The 15,379-nt window shown below is 57.3% G+C and overlaps 6 protein-coding genes across 13 annotated transcripts; all 6 read left to right on the top strand.

Annotated features, from left to right (window-relative positions):
- Positions 1 to 367: 367 nt before the first annotated feature.
- ABB37_08221 (serine peptidase putativeserine peptidase Clan SC Family S9D) lies at positions 368 to 2,236 on the top strand (the record flags this gene model as incomplete). Its single annotated transcript, XM_015807143.1, has 1 exon — positions 368 to 2,236. Exon 1 carries the CDS (start codon positions 389 to 391, stop codon positions 2,234 to 2,236), a length of 1,848 nt encoding a protein of 615 aa, XP_015654092.1. The 5' UTR covers positions 368 to 388.
- A 1,785-nt stretch (positions 2,237 to 4,021) lies between these two features.
- ABB37_08220 (hypothetical protein) lies at positions 4,022 to 5,606 on the top strand (the record flags this gene model as incomplete). Its single annotated transcript, XM_015807142.1, has 1 exon — positions 4,022 to 5,606. Exon 1 carries the CDS (start codon positions 4,182 to 4,184, stop codon positions 5,604 to 5,606), a length of 1,425 nt encoding a protein of 474 aa, XP_015654091.1. The 5' UTR covers positions 4,022 to 4,181.
- Positions 5,607 to 6,186: 580 nt separating this feature from the next.
- On the top strand, positions 6,187 to 7,247 carry ABB37_08219 (putative methyltransferase; the record flags this gene model as incomplete). The annotated part of the gene is made up of 1 exon (XM_015807141.1): positions 6,187 to 7,247. Exon 1 carries the CDS (start codon positions 6,234 to 6,236, stop codon positions 7,245 to 7,247), a length of 1,014 nt encoding a protein of 337 aa, XP_015654090.1. The 5' UTR covers positions 6,187 to 6,233.
- Positions 7,248 to 7,716: 469 nt separating this feature from the next.
- On the top strand, positions 7,717 to 8,992 carry ABB37_08218 (putative proteinadenylate cyclase regulatory protein-like protein; the record flags this gene model as incomplete). 2 transcript variants are annotated; one of them, XM_015807140.1, is made up of 1 exon in its annotated part: positions 7,717 to 8,992. In XM_015807140.1, exon 1 carries the CDS (start codon positions 7,763 to 7,765, stop codon positions 8,990 to 8,992), a length of 1,230 nt encoding a protein of 409 aa, XP_015654089.1. In that variant the 5' UTR covers positions 7,717 to 7,762. The 2 variants fall into 2 exon arrangements, with proteins under 2 accessions (XP_015654089.1, XP_015654088.1); XM_015807139.1 differs by having other exon boundaries at positions 7,734 to 8,992.
- A 3,065-nt stretch (positions 8,993 to 12,057) lies between these two features.
- On the top strand, positions 12,058 to 12,453 carry ABB37_08217 (hypothetical protein; the record flags this gene model as incomplete). Its single annotated transcript, XM_015807138.1, has 1 exon — positions 12,058 to 12,453. The coding sequence occupies one exon, from the start codon at positions 12,058 to 12,060 to the stop codon at positions 12,451 to 12,453; it is 396 nt and encodes a 131-aa protein (XP_015654087.1).
- Positions 12,454 to 13,489: 1,036 nt separating this feature from the next.
- On the top strand, positions 13,490 to 15,312 carry ABB37_08216 (surface antigen-like protein; the record flags this gene model as incomplete). 7 transcript variants are annotated; one of them, XM_015807137.1, is made up of 1 exon in its annotated part: positions 13,490 to 15,312. In XM_015807137.1, exon 1 carries the CDS (start codon positions 14,032 to 14,034, stop codon positions 15,310 to 15,312), a length of 1,281 nt encoding a protein of 426 aa, XP_015654086.1. In that variant the 5' UTR covers positions 13,490 to 14,031. The 7 variants fall into 7 exon arrangements, with proteins under 7 accessions (XP_015654086.1, XP_015654085.1, XP_015654084.1 ...); XM_015807136.1 differs by having other exon boundaries at positions 13,509 to 15,312; XM_015807135.1 differs by having other exon boundaries at positions 13,549 to 15,312.
- Positions 15,313 to 15,379: the final 67 nt, after the last annotated feature.

The raw sequence follows: 15,379 nt of genomic DNA, 5'->3' as shown, positions 1-15,379 counted from the left end.
TGCCGCTTCGGCGACGTCCTCAATAAGCAAAACAACAACAACAAAAGAGTCACACCACAACACATTTTGAATTCGGCGATGCCTCTCAGCGAACTCTTTTCTTGGTTTCTTCCTCTCTTCACTGAGCAGCTGAGCGATGCCCGCAGCGTTCGACACGGAGTCTTCAGCGCCCGGGCAGCGATGCAGCTCCGCTTTCGCTAATTCTTGTGTTGCTCTCCGTGCGGGCTGCGGCGCACACACTTCACACTTCTCTCATGAGTTTTCTTTGTCACCTTCACTCCTTCTCGTTCTACCGCCTGCCTTCCTTCCTTCCTTGGGCTTTTCTTGAACCCCTTCCCCTCCCCCCCCCCCACCGCGTTCAACCGAAGCGTCAACGCAGCCGGCAACCATGTCCAACCGCCTCGACGCCTTCATTAAGTCCATCATATTCCCTCGGCCGAGGGAGTCCTCCTACGACACCACGTCGCACCCACACGAGCTCGTGCACATCCCGCTGGTGGACCCCGCTACGCAGGCTGAGAATGGCAGCTTCACCTGCGGCTACCTCTTCACGCAGCCCAAGGCGACGCATGTGCTGCTGTACGCCCATCCAAATGCCATTGACATCGGCATGTCGTACAAGGAGCTGCGCCACGTCGCGAGGGAGGCGTGCGTGAACGTGTTGCTCTTCGAGTACTCCGGCTACGGCCTCTCCAGCACCCCCATCACGGAGTCCAGCATTCACCAAGACACCTTGTCCGCCTATCTGTTCGTGCGGCGCCACCTGCACATTGCGGCCAACCGCATCATTCTCTGCGGGCGGTCCATCGGTGCGTCCCCCGTCGCCTTCCTCGCCGCCGCCCTCCCTCCAAGCGAAAAGCCGTGCCTGTTAATTCTGCAGTGCCCCTTCACAGCACTCAGCGAGTGCATCAACGAGTTCTCTCAAAACGCCGTCTCCATTGCGAACTTCTTGGGCTACAACTGGTTCCGCACCATCGACGTCATCGCCGCAGTGGAGTGCCCCGTTGCGCTGCACCACGGCACGCACGACACTGTCGTGCGCATTGCCCATTCCGAAAAGCTGCAGCAGGCCCGCGACACGGCATCAAAGCCTCGCGTCACTTACCTTTACAGGGAAGATGGTAAAGGCCACAATAACTTGAGCTCCGCGATGCTCGTCCGCATCCTTGCGGAGCGTGTGGAGAGTGAGCAGGCAGCATCGCTGAACCTGCGCATACCGAAGGTGCTGCTGGCGAATCCGCCCATCTACGATCAATTCTTCTGCGACGAGAGCGGTGAGCCGTACGCGTTCCTCGACGAGGCGATTGCCAACTGGTCCTCCAACTTCTCTCTGCACCGGTGCGCCGCACCGCTGGATCGGCTGTACAGTGTGCTCACGGCCAGCGTGTGCGCCTTCACGATGCAGTGCGCACGGTCGTGGCAGATTTACTGCGGACTCGTTAAGCGCAACGCCTGCGGTGATGCCGTGGAGGAGCGGTACTCGAAGGAGGAGTTCTTGCGCCGCTGTCTCGCGTGCTGGGGCAGTCCGCTGGGCATCCACATTTCTGTGGAGCGATTTCACAGGACTCAGGAGATACGGCTTTTCGGCTTTGCGACGTGCCGCGACGCTTTATTAGACGCACCGGCGTTCTACTCCATGCAGTGCACGGAGCCGCTGCTGAGCGTGCTGGAGATTGCGATCAGTCCGTCGCTGCTGTCGTGCATGAGGAGGTGTCTCTCCACAGCGCCAGGGATGCTGGACGGCGACCGCATTCCGTGCTTTGTGCAGTGTGACGCCGTAGAAGCCATCCAGCTCGAGTGCGAGCGCGCCGTCGGTTTCCTCGCACCGGAAGACCGCCATCGCATCTGCGCCCTCATGAAGGACTTCGCCACGAACTGTGAAACGACGATCAGCACGAAGGCGCGCGAGCGTCTTCTGCTGACGCCCGCCAAGTACCTCGGCCCTGGCGCCGAGTCGTTTGAGGAGATCCGTGAGTGGCTGCGACCGTGGACGTCGGCGCGGGCGACGGCGATACACGCCTTGGCGCAGGAGGTGCCGTGGGACGACTACCTCCTCCGCGGCCGCTCCCTCGCCTGCCGCCACACCTTAAACGAGAACATGAGTTGGGCGGAGTGTAATCGTGCGATGGAAGAAAGCCGTGTTGTGCTCGACATCCACTGCTTCTTCCAGGAGCTGTCGACGCAGTGTGTCAGACCGTCGTACTGCCGCCCTTGCAACGAGGCAGCCAGTGAGTAGTCGCTCGCTGAAGGGGAAAGCCGGAGACTCAGCTTCCTTTTTTCTTCATATTTGTTTGTGCACGTGCGCGTGTTCAGCTGTGCGTTGTTGTTCCCTTTCTTTGTTATTTCTAGAGACGTGGGCGCCTCACGTTTGCAGCGGTGGTGTCTACACCTTTTCCTTTTCCTTCTTCCCTGTTGTTCATGCACCTCCGCCGCAGCTCTTTTTCCTGTCCCCTCTGCGAGGCAACGCCGTGCTCTCAAGGCGGCGTACTTTGCCTTCTCTCCTCTTCTCTTGTTGATTTCTGATGTTCTTCCTTTTCCTTTCCTTGCGTACCTTTATTCAGCTGATCTCTTCGCGACGCTTGCAGGTGCCTGCGAAGCTGCACGAGTGCTGGGACTTTTCTCGAGTCGATGTGCGAACGCTTCTCTTTTGTACTTTTCTTTATTCGACCGTTGTTGCTATCTTCATCGCATTTTTTTTTTCTCTCTTTCCTTTTACCAGTTTCCCAAGAGGCTGCCGAGGACTTTGAAGTATAAAACTTGCGTAAAGCTGTACTTTGCGGGTGTAGTGGAGGAGAAAATACCTTCCTCCTTTGCTCTCCCTGCTCTTCCTTCTCGATTGTTTTCCCTTCCTCTTCGCTGCGACGACGACAGAGGCGGTTGGGGGAGGGGAGGGGACGCGTACGTCTCCTCAACTTTTTATTTGGCAATAAATATATCTTTTCCATAATGTTCCTCTTTGGCCACGTGCGATGGCTACGGAGCTCCCGCACCGGAAGAGCGCGACCCGTAATGTTCCTTCAGCAGCGCTCCGCCCCGCGAACCGACGCTCCGTAGAGCACCTGCGTAGTGTGTCTTCGACACAGCACAATGCTCCGCAGGCACGACAGTAACACACGCCCACGATCGGCATTCGTCTTGCCTTTCTCCACACACACACACACACACACACACACACACACATACACACACAATCGCAGGGGAGAGAAGACACACGCATCGGCGAGATCGTTGTTTTAACAGATTTCTCGTTGAGGAAACGCAACGGCAAACGCCAAAGCCCCAAACGGCCCCCCTACACACAGTGAGCAGTTCTTCTCTGTAACTCGTTCGAGGAACGACAGTCATAACAGACATTCTTTAACGATTCACACCCATTAAGAAAAAAACGGGTGTGAATGCAAGAGAAATATGGAGCACACCTTCACCCGCACCTCCACACCCCCGTGCCCACTGCCGCACACGTGTAAGTGCAAGCAGCGGCTTCCCCTCTTGGCCTTCTCACACCATCCTCGACGTCCGTAGAGGGTGTGAGCCGCAACGGAGGAGAGCTGCAGGGATGTGCGGCTGCGCTGGTGCACCCCAATTCGGCGCTTCTTCTGATTATTAGTTTTATGTGCTTCGATAAGTGTGGCAAAGGTACATCTCTCGTCTACCATTACCATAACAGCATTACATTGAGTAGGGGAAAGATAACCGTACGAGTCAAGTAAGAACAACAGACAACACAACACGTGAAACCAGTGAAATTGCTGACGAAAACGAGCAGAGGAGTACGAGGTAGAAGGAGCAACACAACCTATTATTATATGTAAAAGAATGATACTGGAGCGTAGCAAAATAATACTCATCATGGGAACGATATGCGGAACGCAAGGACCTCCAGCATTCGCGTGGAGTTATGCTCTCCCCTATGCGACATGATGCGCCACAGCTCCAACTTCTCCTAAAAAAAGAAACGTTCTCGCCTTCTTCGCGATCTAACATTTAATTCTCGTTTTGAATGTTACTCGTTGTCGAGATAGCGGCCTCTTTATGCTGTGTGTGTGTGTTGATGTGCACGCCTGTTAGAGTGTGGTGGACGACTTCACACCAGATACCTTCAGGAGTGTTGGAGAAGTACCCCGAAAGAACATAGATAGCACCACTATTATTACTATCAAGAAAACCTATTATAGACCCGTATGATGTCACACGCGCCAGGGAATGACGATTTGGCATCCATTTGCAGCTCTTTGTCGTCTGACGACGGAGTGCGAGGTGCCGAGAGCGGAGGCACCAACGAACACCTAGTTGACCTTCTCACCCGCCCCCGCTCTCGTGGCGGCTACGGCGGTCGGCTGAACTACACCGATTTCAGCACCCTCGCCCAGTCTCTTGGCTGGAGCAGCGAAGATATGGACGACTGCTGGTACGACATCATGATGGGCGAGCCCTCCGCGGAGGCGGTGGACATGTCGCGTGTGGCGGAGTGCGTGTGCAGCTACTGCTTAGCCTCCCCGCTACCTCTGCTGAAGAGCTACAAGTTTAATGGCGCGCAGGAGCGGCCTCCGTCGCGAGCGTCCGCGTCGTCTTGCGCCTCCTCCTTCAACGGAGTCGAAGAGGTGGAAGGGGCGTTGGCGAAGACCTGCACCCCACCACGGCCGCCGACGCCACCCCACGCAAACATGAACGAGAAGACCACGGTTGTGATTTCTCCGCCGTCGCCGGTGCCGCCGTCATCGCCGCAGGCGGGGAAGAAAGGGAGGGGCACCACAACGAAGAAAAACACGCAGGAGACACAGCGCACCGTCGCGGGTAGGTTGCCGCGATACGCGGTTGAGACGGCGTCGAGTGAGCGCAAGAAGCTGCCGAGCGCCTCGCCGCCGCCGCCGTCTCGCCGGCATCTTTCCTCTCCTCGCACTCCATCCAAATCGCCCTCTGGTCCGCCTGGCGGGCACGAGCGCGCCGCCTCCCAGCACGCTTCAGGAACGGTGTTCTTTCGTTTGTACGAGAACGGTATGGAGCAGCAACGCAAGCGACGTGCCGCCAAGTCGACGGCTGCCGAGGTCGACGTCGCTGAGTGCACCTTCCGGCCCAAAATACAACCTTACCCACTGAAGGAGAGAGACACGGCGGAGGGAAGGGTGCTGTACAACAAGCCCACCAAGTCGTACTTTGCGAAGCTTGTAGAGGAGGAAGAAACATGCAGCGACGTGATTGCAAAGGTGCCTGAGACACCACGGGTGACGTACCACCCCGCGCCAGGGCCGTCTTCGGACGTGCCGGCGGGGTACGTAGAAGGCGTCGCCCGCCTGCGCCGTTACGTGGCGTCGCGGTCGCAGCACGCAGACTTCAAGAGCAGTCTCCGTGACCCGGTGTGCAGTGACGTGGATCGACTCATGGATGCGCCAATCTTGCGGCTTCCTGTCACGGTAGAGGGCGTCGCCGAAACGGTGGATGTGCGCCTGGCCTCCGCCAGCCGTTGCCCCCCCTCGAGGCAGCAGCAGCAACCGCAAAACTACAACGGACCGTATTCCGAAGCCGCTGGCATTCCCGCGAGGGCCTCCACGCCACGTCGCTCCCCCTCCGCCCTGGTACGATACAAAGAGCACCCTGCGTATCACTGAAGCCTTACACGCGTTTTCCTTTCCTTTCCTTTTCTTTTCGTGTGTGGGCGTGTGTGTGTTGCAGCGCAGTAATGGTTCCGCTTCCTCCTTCATATAAATATATATATTTGCTCTCCGTTAGATACAATTTTTGTTGTTTCCACATCTCAAAAAGCTGACTCGATTGCCTAAATGTAAGAATCTCTTTTCTCTCACTGACAAGATATTGGTTCTTCCACCTCTGCATTACAATGAAACCAGAATAGAAAGGATATGCGAAGCAGTCACGCAAACGGAGGGCAACGGTCCGCTGCTGTGAAGCCACAGCGGGTTTTACTCGTTTTATTACTGTTATTATTATTCACCGAGGACTATGCCCACTACTCTCTTTTCCTTTTAACTCACCGCTACACTGAGCGATAAGGACGGCTCTTTATACGTCTCAGCCAACGGAAGCTTTTCTTGAGCGTTGCAGTGCACTTCGCTGCCTTATTCTTTCGCTACACCATCAACTCTTCCTGCCCCCTTCTCCTCTGCCCTCTTCGATTACTTCTTCCATTTCGTTTGGCACACGCACACACACGTGGATATCGGTTTCGTAGTTCTCATCGGCGTGTTGTGTCACTCTCCCAACAAAGAAAGAAGTACATGCCGTTTGTGTTGAGCCATCCACCGGATACCGCGGAGAGAGTGGAGGGGGAGCCGTTCTATCAGCTATGCGCCTATTCCATTCAGGACTCCGACGCGGTGCGGTCACCGTGGCACGATTTCAGGTTTTGCCTGCGCGCTTTCAAAGTTCTTCCACCGTGCGACGCCGTCGGTCTCCTCTCCGGGCACGACGCCACCGGCCTTGTTGTCTGGTCCGGCGCTCTGGCGCTGCTGGAGTGGCTCCTGCACCACCCCGATCGCCTTGATGCTGCGATGCGCTCGTCATCTACGCAAGACCAAACCTCAGCGGCGTCTGTCGGGGCCGCGAGCGCGACGCACGTCATCGAGCTGGGCTGCGGGTCCGGCATCACCACGGTTGGTCTCCATGCGTTGTTGTCACGCCGCCGCGGCGCTGCGCCATTGGGGCAGAACGACGCCGCCGCCCGCACACACCTGTGGGCCACTGATGGCAATCCCGACTGTGTGGAGCTGGCGCAGCGAAACGTGCGAGAGCAGTGCAGTGGCGGTGGCGACGGGAGCCCTTCGTGTGGTGTGGCGGCGTCAGCAGAGCTGCTGGCGTGGGGGGACGATGCGGCCGCGGAGCAGTTGCTGAGGAAGTGCTGCGGCGACGCTTCGCCCTCGTGCGGTCCTTCCGTGACGATTGTGTCGGCTGATGTGCTCTACGATGCGGCAGCGGTCCCGCTTCTCGTTTCGACGGCGGCGAAAGTGGCTGACCTGCGCGCTCCAGCAGGTGCGTCGGGCTGCTGCGAGAAGGAGTTGGAGTGGTGGCTGGCGTACGCCCCACGCAGTCTCACCCGTGCCGGCAACGAGTGTATTTTCCAAACCCTCCTTGACGCCTTCGCGGAGCGTGGCTGGACCTATGAGGTGTTTCCGCTGCCAGCTGGCGCCGTGACGACAGGCTTCGAGGAGCACTGCGACTGTGACACAACGGCGCTGCGCGGCTGCATACTGGTTGTACGTGTGAAAGGGGCAGCTTTCTCGTCTCGGGAATGAGCGCGCTTCTGCTTTGAAGCCACACGGCTTCACCGGATACTCCTTTTGAAGTCCACACAAGGGGCACGCATGGGGGCGTAGGCGGAGTAAACTAGGCGACTGCGTGCTCCTCTCCTCCCCCAAAAAGAAAACGCTGTGAACGCCGCCTCATCGGCTGCGATCGATCATCTCAGTTTTTTCCGGCGAAACAGCACGCGATAGAAGTAGAAACCGTTTCCAATCACTGCACTGTGTGTGCCCTATTTGTGGCCCAACTTGGCGTAGCGAATAGCAGCGTTGCCGGTGTTGCGGTGTGTCGCTGTGCAGCGCCAAGTGCCGTACACGTGGGGCGGCGGAAAAGGCAAAGAAACTGTGCCGTGAGCCGAAATGGACGACATAAACCGCGCCCGCCCCTCTCATGCTCTCCTTCTTCAGAATGGCTTTACATCATCGTTACTTGCCTTCGACCCTATTTGCTTCCTTTCCCAAAGCTAACAACGGCTAACAGCAACGAAACGCTCTCACATCACGCAGCGATGATGCTTCCAGATTACATTGAGTTTGAAGAGGACAACGGCGATTCGCTGCCGGATGAGTTTCGGTGCCTCGTATGCTACGGACCTCTTTCTTGTGCAGTGAACACCGCCTGCCAGCACCGGATCTGCCGCAGCTGTTCACAGAAACTTCAGGAAGACGGCAAAACGCAATGCAGTTTCTGCATGCACCTACGAAACACAGAGGAAGACGTGGAGCTCAGCAACCGTGTCAACGAATACGTGAAACCGTTTCTTTTAGCCAAAGCACATGAACTTCTCGAGGAGCTTTTTCCGCCGCCACTGCTTACCGTCATTCCACAGTTTGCCGACCGTTTCATGCAAACGGACCCCCACCGGCTGCACTTGACACGCCTTATATACGAGCTGAAGAACTTGAAGGAGTATCTTTCTCGCAATCCAGTGGACATGCAGAATGCTGGCGGCATTTCCAGCCGGATCGTCGCCTGCACGTCTCAGAAGGAATTCGACGCTGTTCGAGGCAGGGAAACCGTTCTATCACTTACGATACAGGGTACCTGGTGTGTCACGCTGGACCTGCTATTTAGCGAATTCAGCAGTGTACACGAGCTGAACTTGAAGGGCTGCGCCCAACTGTGGTCGCTATCAGGCGTGGAGTGCTTGCGGTCACTCACGCACCTCATCGTGGAAGACTGCGGCGTGGTCGGTGCGTGGGGCATCGAAGACTGCCCGCATCTCTATCATATAGAGTTCAGACGCTGTCCAGAATTCAGAGGACTTTCTTTGCTGCGAGGCGAGCGGAACATCGCAGCGGCAAACGACAACTCTCAGCAGCTTGGTGTGGTGCGCATCTCAGAGTGCCCTCTGTTCGAATACATTGAGACTACACCTTCTGCTTTAACGCTGCGTGAGCTCACTGTGTCTTATACGAGGTTTTCAGATCTTACTGATCTCCGTTCTTGCAGTTCCCTTGAGCACCTCGACGTGAGCGGCTGCCACCGACTCACCGACCTCAGCCCGGTCAAAGATTTACAGCGACTTACGTGGATCGACATTTCTGACACTTCTGTGGCAGACCCGCTTGCAACGTTGTCCCAGCTGGCACAGCTGACGGAGGTAAAGATGAACGGGTGCAACGCGCGAGGCGACCTCCGTGAACCGGAAACCGCAACCGCCCCGAGGGCTGTGGAAGCGGCCCGGGCAGCCGTCACGAGACTGCGCCGAAAGAGGAGACAGCGCCAACGTGCGTGACATGCTTCACATGAAGAAGCGCTGTGAGAGGGCAGATACTTCGCATACGAGTGCAGTGACTCACGATGGGTTTCTCCAACGAAGATCACTTGGCAATTCGGACAACTGGAGGAGCTGGACCTTTCCAGAACCGAGGTGGCAGACATCACTCCGCTCGCCGCCTGTGTACCAGTCCTCATGAACCTATCCCTTTGTCGCTGTGATGTAAGAAACAACTTCGTGCTGCGCGCAGCACGACGGTTTGAGAAGTTAAGCCTGAAGTCAACGAGTGTCACCGATTTTTCGATGCCCCCCTCGGTCGACTGAAGGTTACAAATAACGCTGTGCGTCGGACGTTCAGCGTGCGACTTCTTTGCTTCTGCACCTCCCAACAGATCTCATGCACGTTTCCCTGTCTGCCGTTGCCGGAAAGCGGAGTGGTAAAAATATTTTTATTGTTTATTCGTTTCCGATTCTTCTGCCTATGCACATCAACATCATCTTTAAGCGTTATCGCGCTGTGTTTTGCTTTCCTGCAAGGACGGAAAACACGGTCAGCCTTGAACAGGATCGGCTACGATGGACAGCAGGCCGCGCAATTTAGTTGTCGGGTTGCAACTCCTTTTTTTTTGATTCGTTGCTTTCTATGCTTGTTGTTCTTTTTAATCTTACCATAATTTGTTCGGATGCTTTCTGACCACCGACTCTCTTCTCTGATGTCCTCAGCCTGTGAAGGATCGTGGTGAGAGTGATCGTACTGGCTGTGGGCAGCAACGACGTTCTCTGTGCGCGCCGCTTCACTGATGAAGCTTACTCCTTTTTGAGATTCATTCACAGATACTTGAACGGACGCCATCAGCAGATTAGAGTCGCTGCACTTGTTTTAAGACCCTTCTTTATCGCACTACGTAAAGAATTGATATATTTTCTCCTTCCCTTGGGTCGCCGTATTCAAACGACGCAAATAACTCTTTCAGTTGTTTCATTTGGCCAAACCCTTGCATTTTTCTTGTTTCCTGTTCTGTTTTTTCCCCGTCTTCCTACTGCAGAAAGTGGATACTTTTAGGACCACCGAATACTATTAGCGTTAAGAAGCACTAATGAAGCCTTCTCGCAAGGCTTTTCATTTTTTTTTTCTTTTCAACCATTTCAAAACAAGTTTAAATCGCACATGCTCTTCAAGCGAAATCTTTCTCTTTCTCTTCTTAAAAATCTTCTTCTTTTCAGCGTCCAACGAATGTCGCTTCGTCATTTAGCAGGATCGCATCTTTGCTTATGTTTCAAGGCACATCAATATAAATATGTTCTCTTTTTTCTCTCTCGTGGTTAAAGCGATGTGTCTTTGCTTTCGTTTATTGCTCCGTCGGTGACCCGAGTGGGCCACGCGGAAAGCGCAAACACCTCAAAGAGAGAACCGAAGCTTTTCCAGACGAGCTCAATCGAATTTTCTGGCCAGAACGCGACAAGCGCTGTACTGTTGGCACGTAAAATCTGGCCGCCAGGTGCTTCAAAGTAACTCCAGATAGCGCTGCTGTTTACTGCCCTGTTGACAGGGGTCGCTCTCTCTGTGTTCTATCGCGTTGCCCAACTGCAGCTGATGGCCGCTGTCTTGAGGAAGAGCGGCTTCGTTTCAATTTCGCCAGTGCCCATACAAGCTTCCCGTGCGGACGATCTTGGACAGCGCGGGGTTTTGCTTTCTGGCCGGGGCATCTTTGCCTGCTCTCCTTTTCTCTGCGGAGACTCACTCTTCTTCGTGTCATTTTCCTTTTCCGCGACCTGCCTTTACTGACTGCGGCGTCTCTTCTTCCGTCCTCTTACCTCTGCCTCAACCATGCTGTGTTGCTTTGCCTACGAAGGAAATACGGTGAAGAGCCGATGTGGTCAAACAAGACTGCTCGTCACTCTTCCCTTCTCTAGAACGCTGCACCTTTTTGGACCAAAGATGTTGTTGGTCACTTGACACGCGCAAATGCAGCTCTGTCTCACACCTCTCAAGGCAACGTGCGTGCGGCGCCGTCGTGTCTGAACGCTGATTCCCTTGTGCAAATACTGAGGTGTATTTCTCGTGCCTCGATCTTCCGCGAATTCGACACGATGACTGCTGTACGTACGCAAGAGAAGATGAGCGTAAAGACACTCACACCATTCCAATCGGTGAGGGTGGCGAGCTGCGCGCAGTTGGGCAAAATCCAACTAGCTTCTCCAGTCAAAGCGACTGCGCGGACGAGGAAGAAGAGGGAGCTGCCGCATACTCGCTGAGGTGGGTGAGTCGGTGGGGACTGCTGCTGGTGCTCGTAGTTGTCAATACCTGCAGCGATGCGCTGGCACACCGCAAGGAGAGGTTGAGAGAGGCCGAATGATGGAGCTGCGTTCGACGGCCAATGCAGCATCTTTGACAGCCTGACAGCTACCCAACTTGGACTACAGTCAATGGCGGACTTGCTGAAGTGTGCGAGGGCAACCCCACACGCCTGGTGCTTCCCGCACAACCGTGTATGGCAGGAATGGCCGTCAGGGCCCACCACCCCGCGTGGGAAGGACGCGAACCGGCGGAGGTCGACGCTCCTCCGAACCGCGGCGACGCAGCGGGAAGCACTTCATTGGGCTGCGCCTCGTGAGCGGCCTCCGAGGACTCCACGACGTACCGCAAAGCGGGATCCCCACGCCGCGCCCGCTGCGACAGAACCTCCTTCGCCTAAACGTGGCGACTCCCAAAGTTGGTGAAGCTCGTCCCACGCGGCAGCAGGGAACTGCACCGACTCACTTTCGTTGGTGCCTTTCACGGCACTGTGGTCTTCTTGACTGACCGACCCACGACGACGACGACGTTGAATGCTGGTGGCGTGTCGCACAGCGCGTGCAGTAGGCGAACGTGCCACCTCCGCTGCCGCTGCCTCCTCTGAGCCGCCGCCTTGCGTTTACTTTACAAGGAGAGCCGCCGACCCGGCCCTGTGCCCCGTGTGCTGCGAGTGCTGCGTGCATCGAGACCATCTCCAAGGCCAATTCGTACGCGACTACAGGGTCCCGTGCCCGGCGGAGCTCATCGCGCTTCTTACTCGGGCACTTCACGCGTCGCCGCCCAGCTTATGCTGCCGCCGTCCGCGGTGCACCTTCTTTACGACGAGCCAGCTGGTCCTCTGTCAGCGGCGCATGCTGCGTCGGGGCCCGCTGCCGCACGGCACTCCCACCCCGTCAGCAACGCCCGCGCAGGTGGGAGGCTGGAGTGCCCCGTGCGCCGCCGGCCGATCGCCGTGGCACGCATGCAGCATCGCCTCCAATCGGCGCACGCAGGTGGCAGCGCCGCGCTCACAGCCGCCGCCCCTCCCGCCGCCGTCAACACGGACACGCAGCGGCGCACTCGTCCCACCGCGGTTCCGCGAGTGCCGGTGTGTGCAGCCCGCCGTTGCGCTCTCTCTCCACTGCTGTGGGCGTCCTTCACCGCGTCCGCACTCACCATCCCGTTATCCCGAGACGGACTGTGACAGGTGCGAGTGGTCGGCCGCAGTCTGTTTCCGTCCATCCGAAGACTCACTCCTGTGCCCTATGCGCCGCCGCCTCTCTCGAGCCTGAGGGACTGAGGCGTCGCCAAGCAGCTCGGCGTGGCATTGGCAGCCCTTCTCCTTTCCGGATATCGAGCCGGCTGCGGTGTGGGGAAGCTCCCAGGCACCTGCTGGTGTGCCGCGGGCTTGCAGCACTACGCACGGGGCTCGATACACGCTTTGGGTGCTGCGTTGGGGCTGGCCCTGACGTTAAATTTGCCCCGTCTCTCATCGCGATGACCGAGTGGCGTCCCACCAAGGCTCGCGTACTGCACGTGAGGCAGCCGCCGCGTCCGGTGTGCCCGCCCCTGTGGCCGGTACCGCGAGCCGCCAGGTTGTTTCTTCCTTTCCTAACGCGTCTCAAGGCGACGTGTGCCACAGGCAGCGCGGGGGCGCGGCTGGCGAAGTAACGCCGCCTCGTCTACGCATGGTGCAGGTCCGCCGGTGGCGGCTGGAAGTGGTGGCCGCGGGTTTCGCCACAGAGCCGCGTTGAGTTGCGGAGGCGCCGCGAGTGGGCCTCGTCGTGTTTTTGCGTGTGTTGGGAGAAGGCGCGCGTGCGTTTGACATTGACGCCGTGCGTCCGCCTTTTCCCCTTGTGCTCTCTTTTCTCTGCTCGGACGCAAGCGCTGTGCAGAATGCGCTGGTGTGGAAGCCGGGCTCCCTGCGAGCCCCACTGTCTGCCCTGCCCTGGTGTTTCTCCCCCCATGAGGCCTGCGAGGCGCCAACTGGGCCGTGCGGGTAGTGCGGCACCGACGAACGGCTGGGGTGTCATTGCTGCTGCTGTGTGGCCCATTAGAGCCGACCTGTTTCTGTAGGGTGCCTCTGCTTTCTCTCACTCGTACACAGGGATTGTGCCGTCACATGCTCGACGAGTGCGTGCCCATTGCACGTGAGCGTTGCTGCCCTGCGCTCCTCTACGAAATCCCCTTCGCTCCGTTGACGACGCCTTTCTTCAATCGCGCTGCGTTTCTTGTCGATGGCATCAACACACACCACTGGTTGCCATCTTCACCTCCTCCGCCATTTGGCGTCTGCATAGACACTCACGCTACCCTTCTCTAATTGCTATTCTTTTAAAGTTTTTTCTTTAGCACTGAAGTATCACTATTAAGCTCTTTCTGCCCTTGTCTTGTTAACACGCACGCCATTTGAGCCCTCCTTCGTATTTCTCGCTAAGACTCGATCCGCCCAACCAGCGCTGTTCCACAGCGTAGAGTTCCCCCGAGTTCTACCGTGTCCGGGAGTTAAAGGCCGTCGAAAGACGTTTCTTCAATTCCCTGTGCACCGCGCTTCGCTATTATTTCTGTTCTCCACACCGCCTCATCTGTTGATCTCCTGTCGCCCGTCTCTGCTCGCCGAGCAGGCCGACCGGACAGCAGCATGAGCCGTTTTTGCTCTTCTTGGCAGCCGTGGAAGGCACTCGCCATCGGCGCTCTTCTCCTGTGCTGTGCTCTCGGCCCTCACCTGGCGACCGCCGCGGACGGCAGTACGGCGCCCGCACCCACGCCGGAGTCGGAAACGATGAAGTTCCTGCAGGCTCTCGTGACGACGGTGCCAGATCTGGAGAACTACAAACAAGGGGACGACTACTGCAACGGCTGGCAATTCGTGACATGCAACGCCGACAACACGGTGGCGGTGATTCTGACGGGATTGGCGCTGACGAAGCCGTCGAGCCTGCCGGATCTCCCCGACGATGTCGACGGCGCGAAGGTGGCGATGAAGTCGTTCGCGGCGAACAAGTTGTACAACTCTTTGGTCGGGACGCTGCCACCGAGCTGGGGACGGCTGACGCAGCTGCAGACTCTATCGGTGGCGGACAGCTACAATGTGGAGGGCACCCTGCCCGCGGCGTGGAGCGCAATGAAGGAGATTATGTGGATGACACTGGGCAACAACAAGCTGTCGGGCACCCTGCCAACGGAGTGGAAAGTACTGACTAAGCTGACGCGCCTGGATCTGAGCTTCAACCAACTGTCGGGCACCCTGCCGACAGATTGGAAGGATCTGACGGCGCTGACAAAGCTGTGGCTGGACGAGAACCAACTGTCGGGCACTCTCCCGACAGATTGGAAGGCTCTGACGGCGCTGACAGAGCTGTGGCTGGACGACAACCAACTGTCGGGCACTCTCCCGACAGATTGGAAGGCTCTGACGGCGCTGACAGGGCTGTGGCTGAGCAGCAACCAACTGTCGGGCACTCTCCCGACAGATTGGAAGGCTCTGACGGCGCTGACACAGCTGTTGCTGGGCGACAACCAACTGTCGGGCACTCTCCCGACAGATTGGAAGGCTCTGACGGCGCTGATACAGCTGTGGCTGGACAACAACCAACTGTCGGGCACTCTACCCGCAGCGTGGAGCACGATGACGCAGATGAGGCGGATGCAACTGCAGAAAAACAAGTTCTGCGGCTGCGTGCCGAAGGAGTGGAAGGAGATGACACTGGTGACGCTGACCGTGGATGACAACGTGGGCGGGGATACCTGTGCAACGACGAATGCCTGTCACATGACGTCCAGCAGCGGCTCCAACAGCAGGTCCGGCAGCAGTTCCAGCCGCGGGAACAGCTCTACGGCGAGCAGCAGTTCCAACGAGTCCACGTGCGTTGTGGTAAATTGCGTGCTGTGTGCACCCGGCAGCACCACGGAATGCAGCGTGTGCGACAGCAGTTACATGCTGACGGATGACTCTCAATGCGCCTCTTACTGTGATGCGGCGCACTGGCAGAGCCTGGGCAGCCCAAATGGGCGGCTAATGCTGGCGCTGCTGTGCACTTCTATGCTGTGGAACCTGATCTAGCTGGCGTCCTCGCTCTCCAGATTTCCACGAAGGACGATGTGAATAGACCGCCGAGATGTTCCTTTCT

The sequence above is a fragment of the Leptomonas pyrrhocoris genome, assembly GCF_001293395.1.
Source record: "Leptomonas pyrrhocoris isolate H10 chromosome Unknown, whole genome shotgun sequence".
NCBI lineage: Eukaryota > Euglenozoa > Kinetoplastea > Trypanosomatida > Trypanosomatidae > Leptomonas > Leptomonas pyrrhocoris.
Note: the sequence above shows the minus strand (reverse complement) of the source record. Positions and strands in the feature narration are given on the sequence as shown.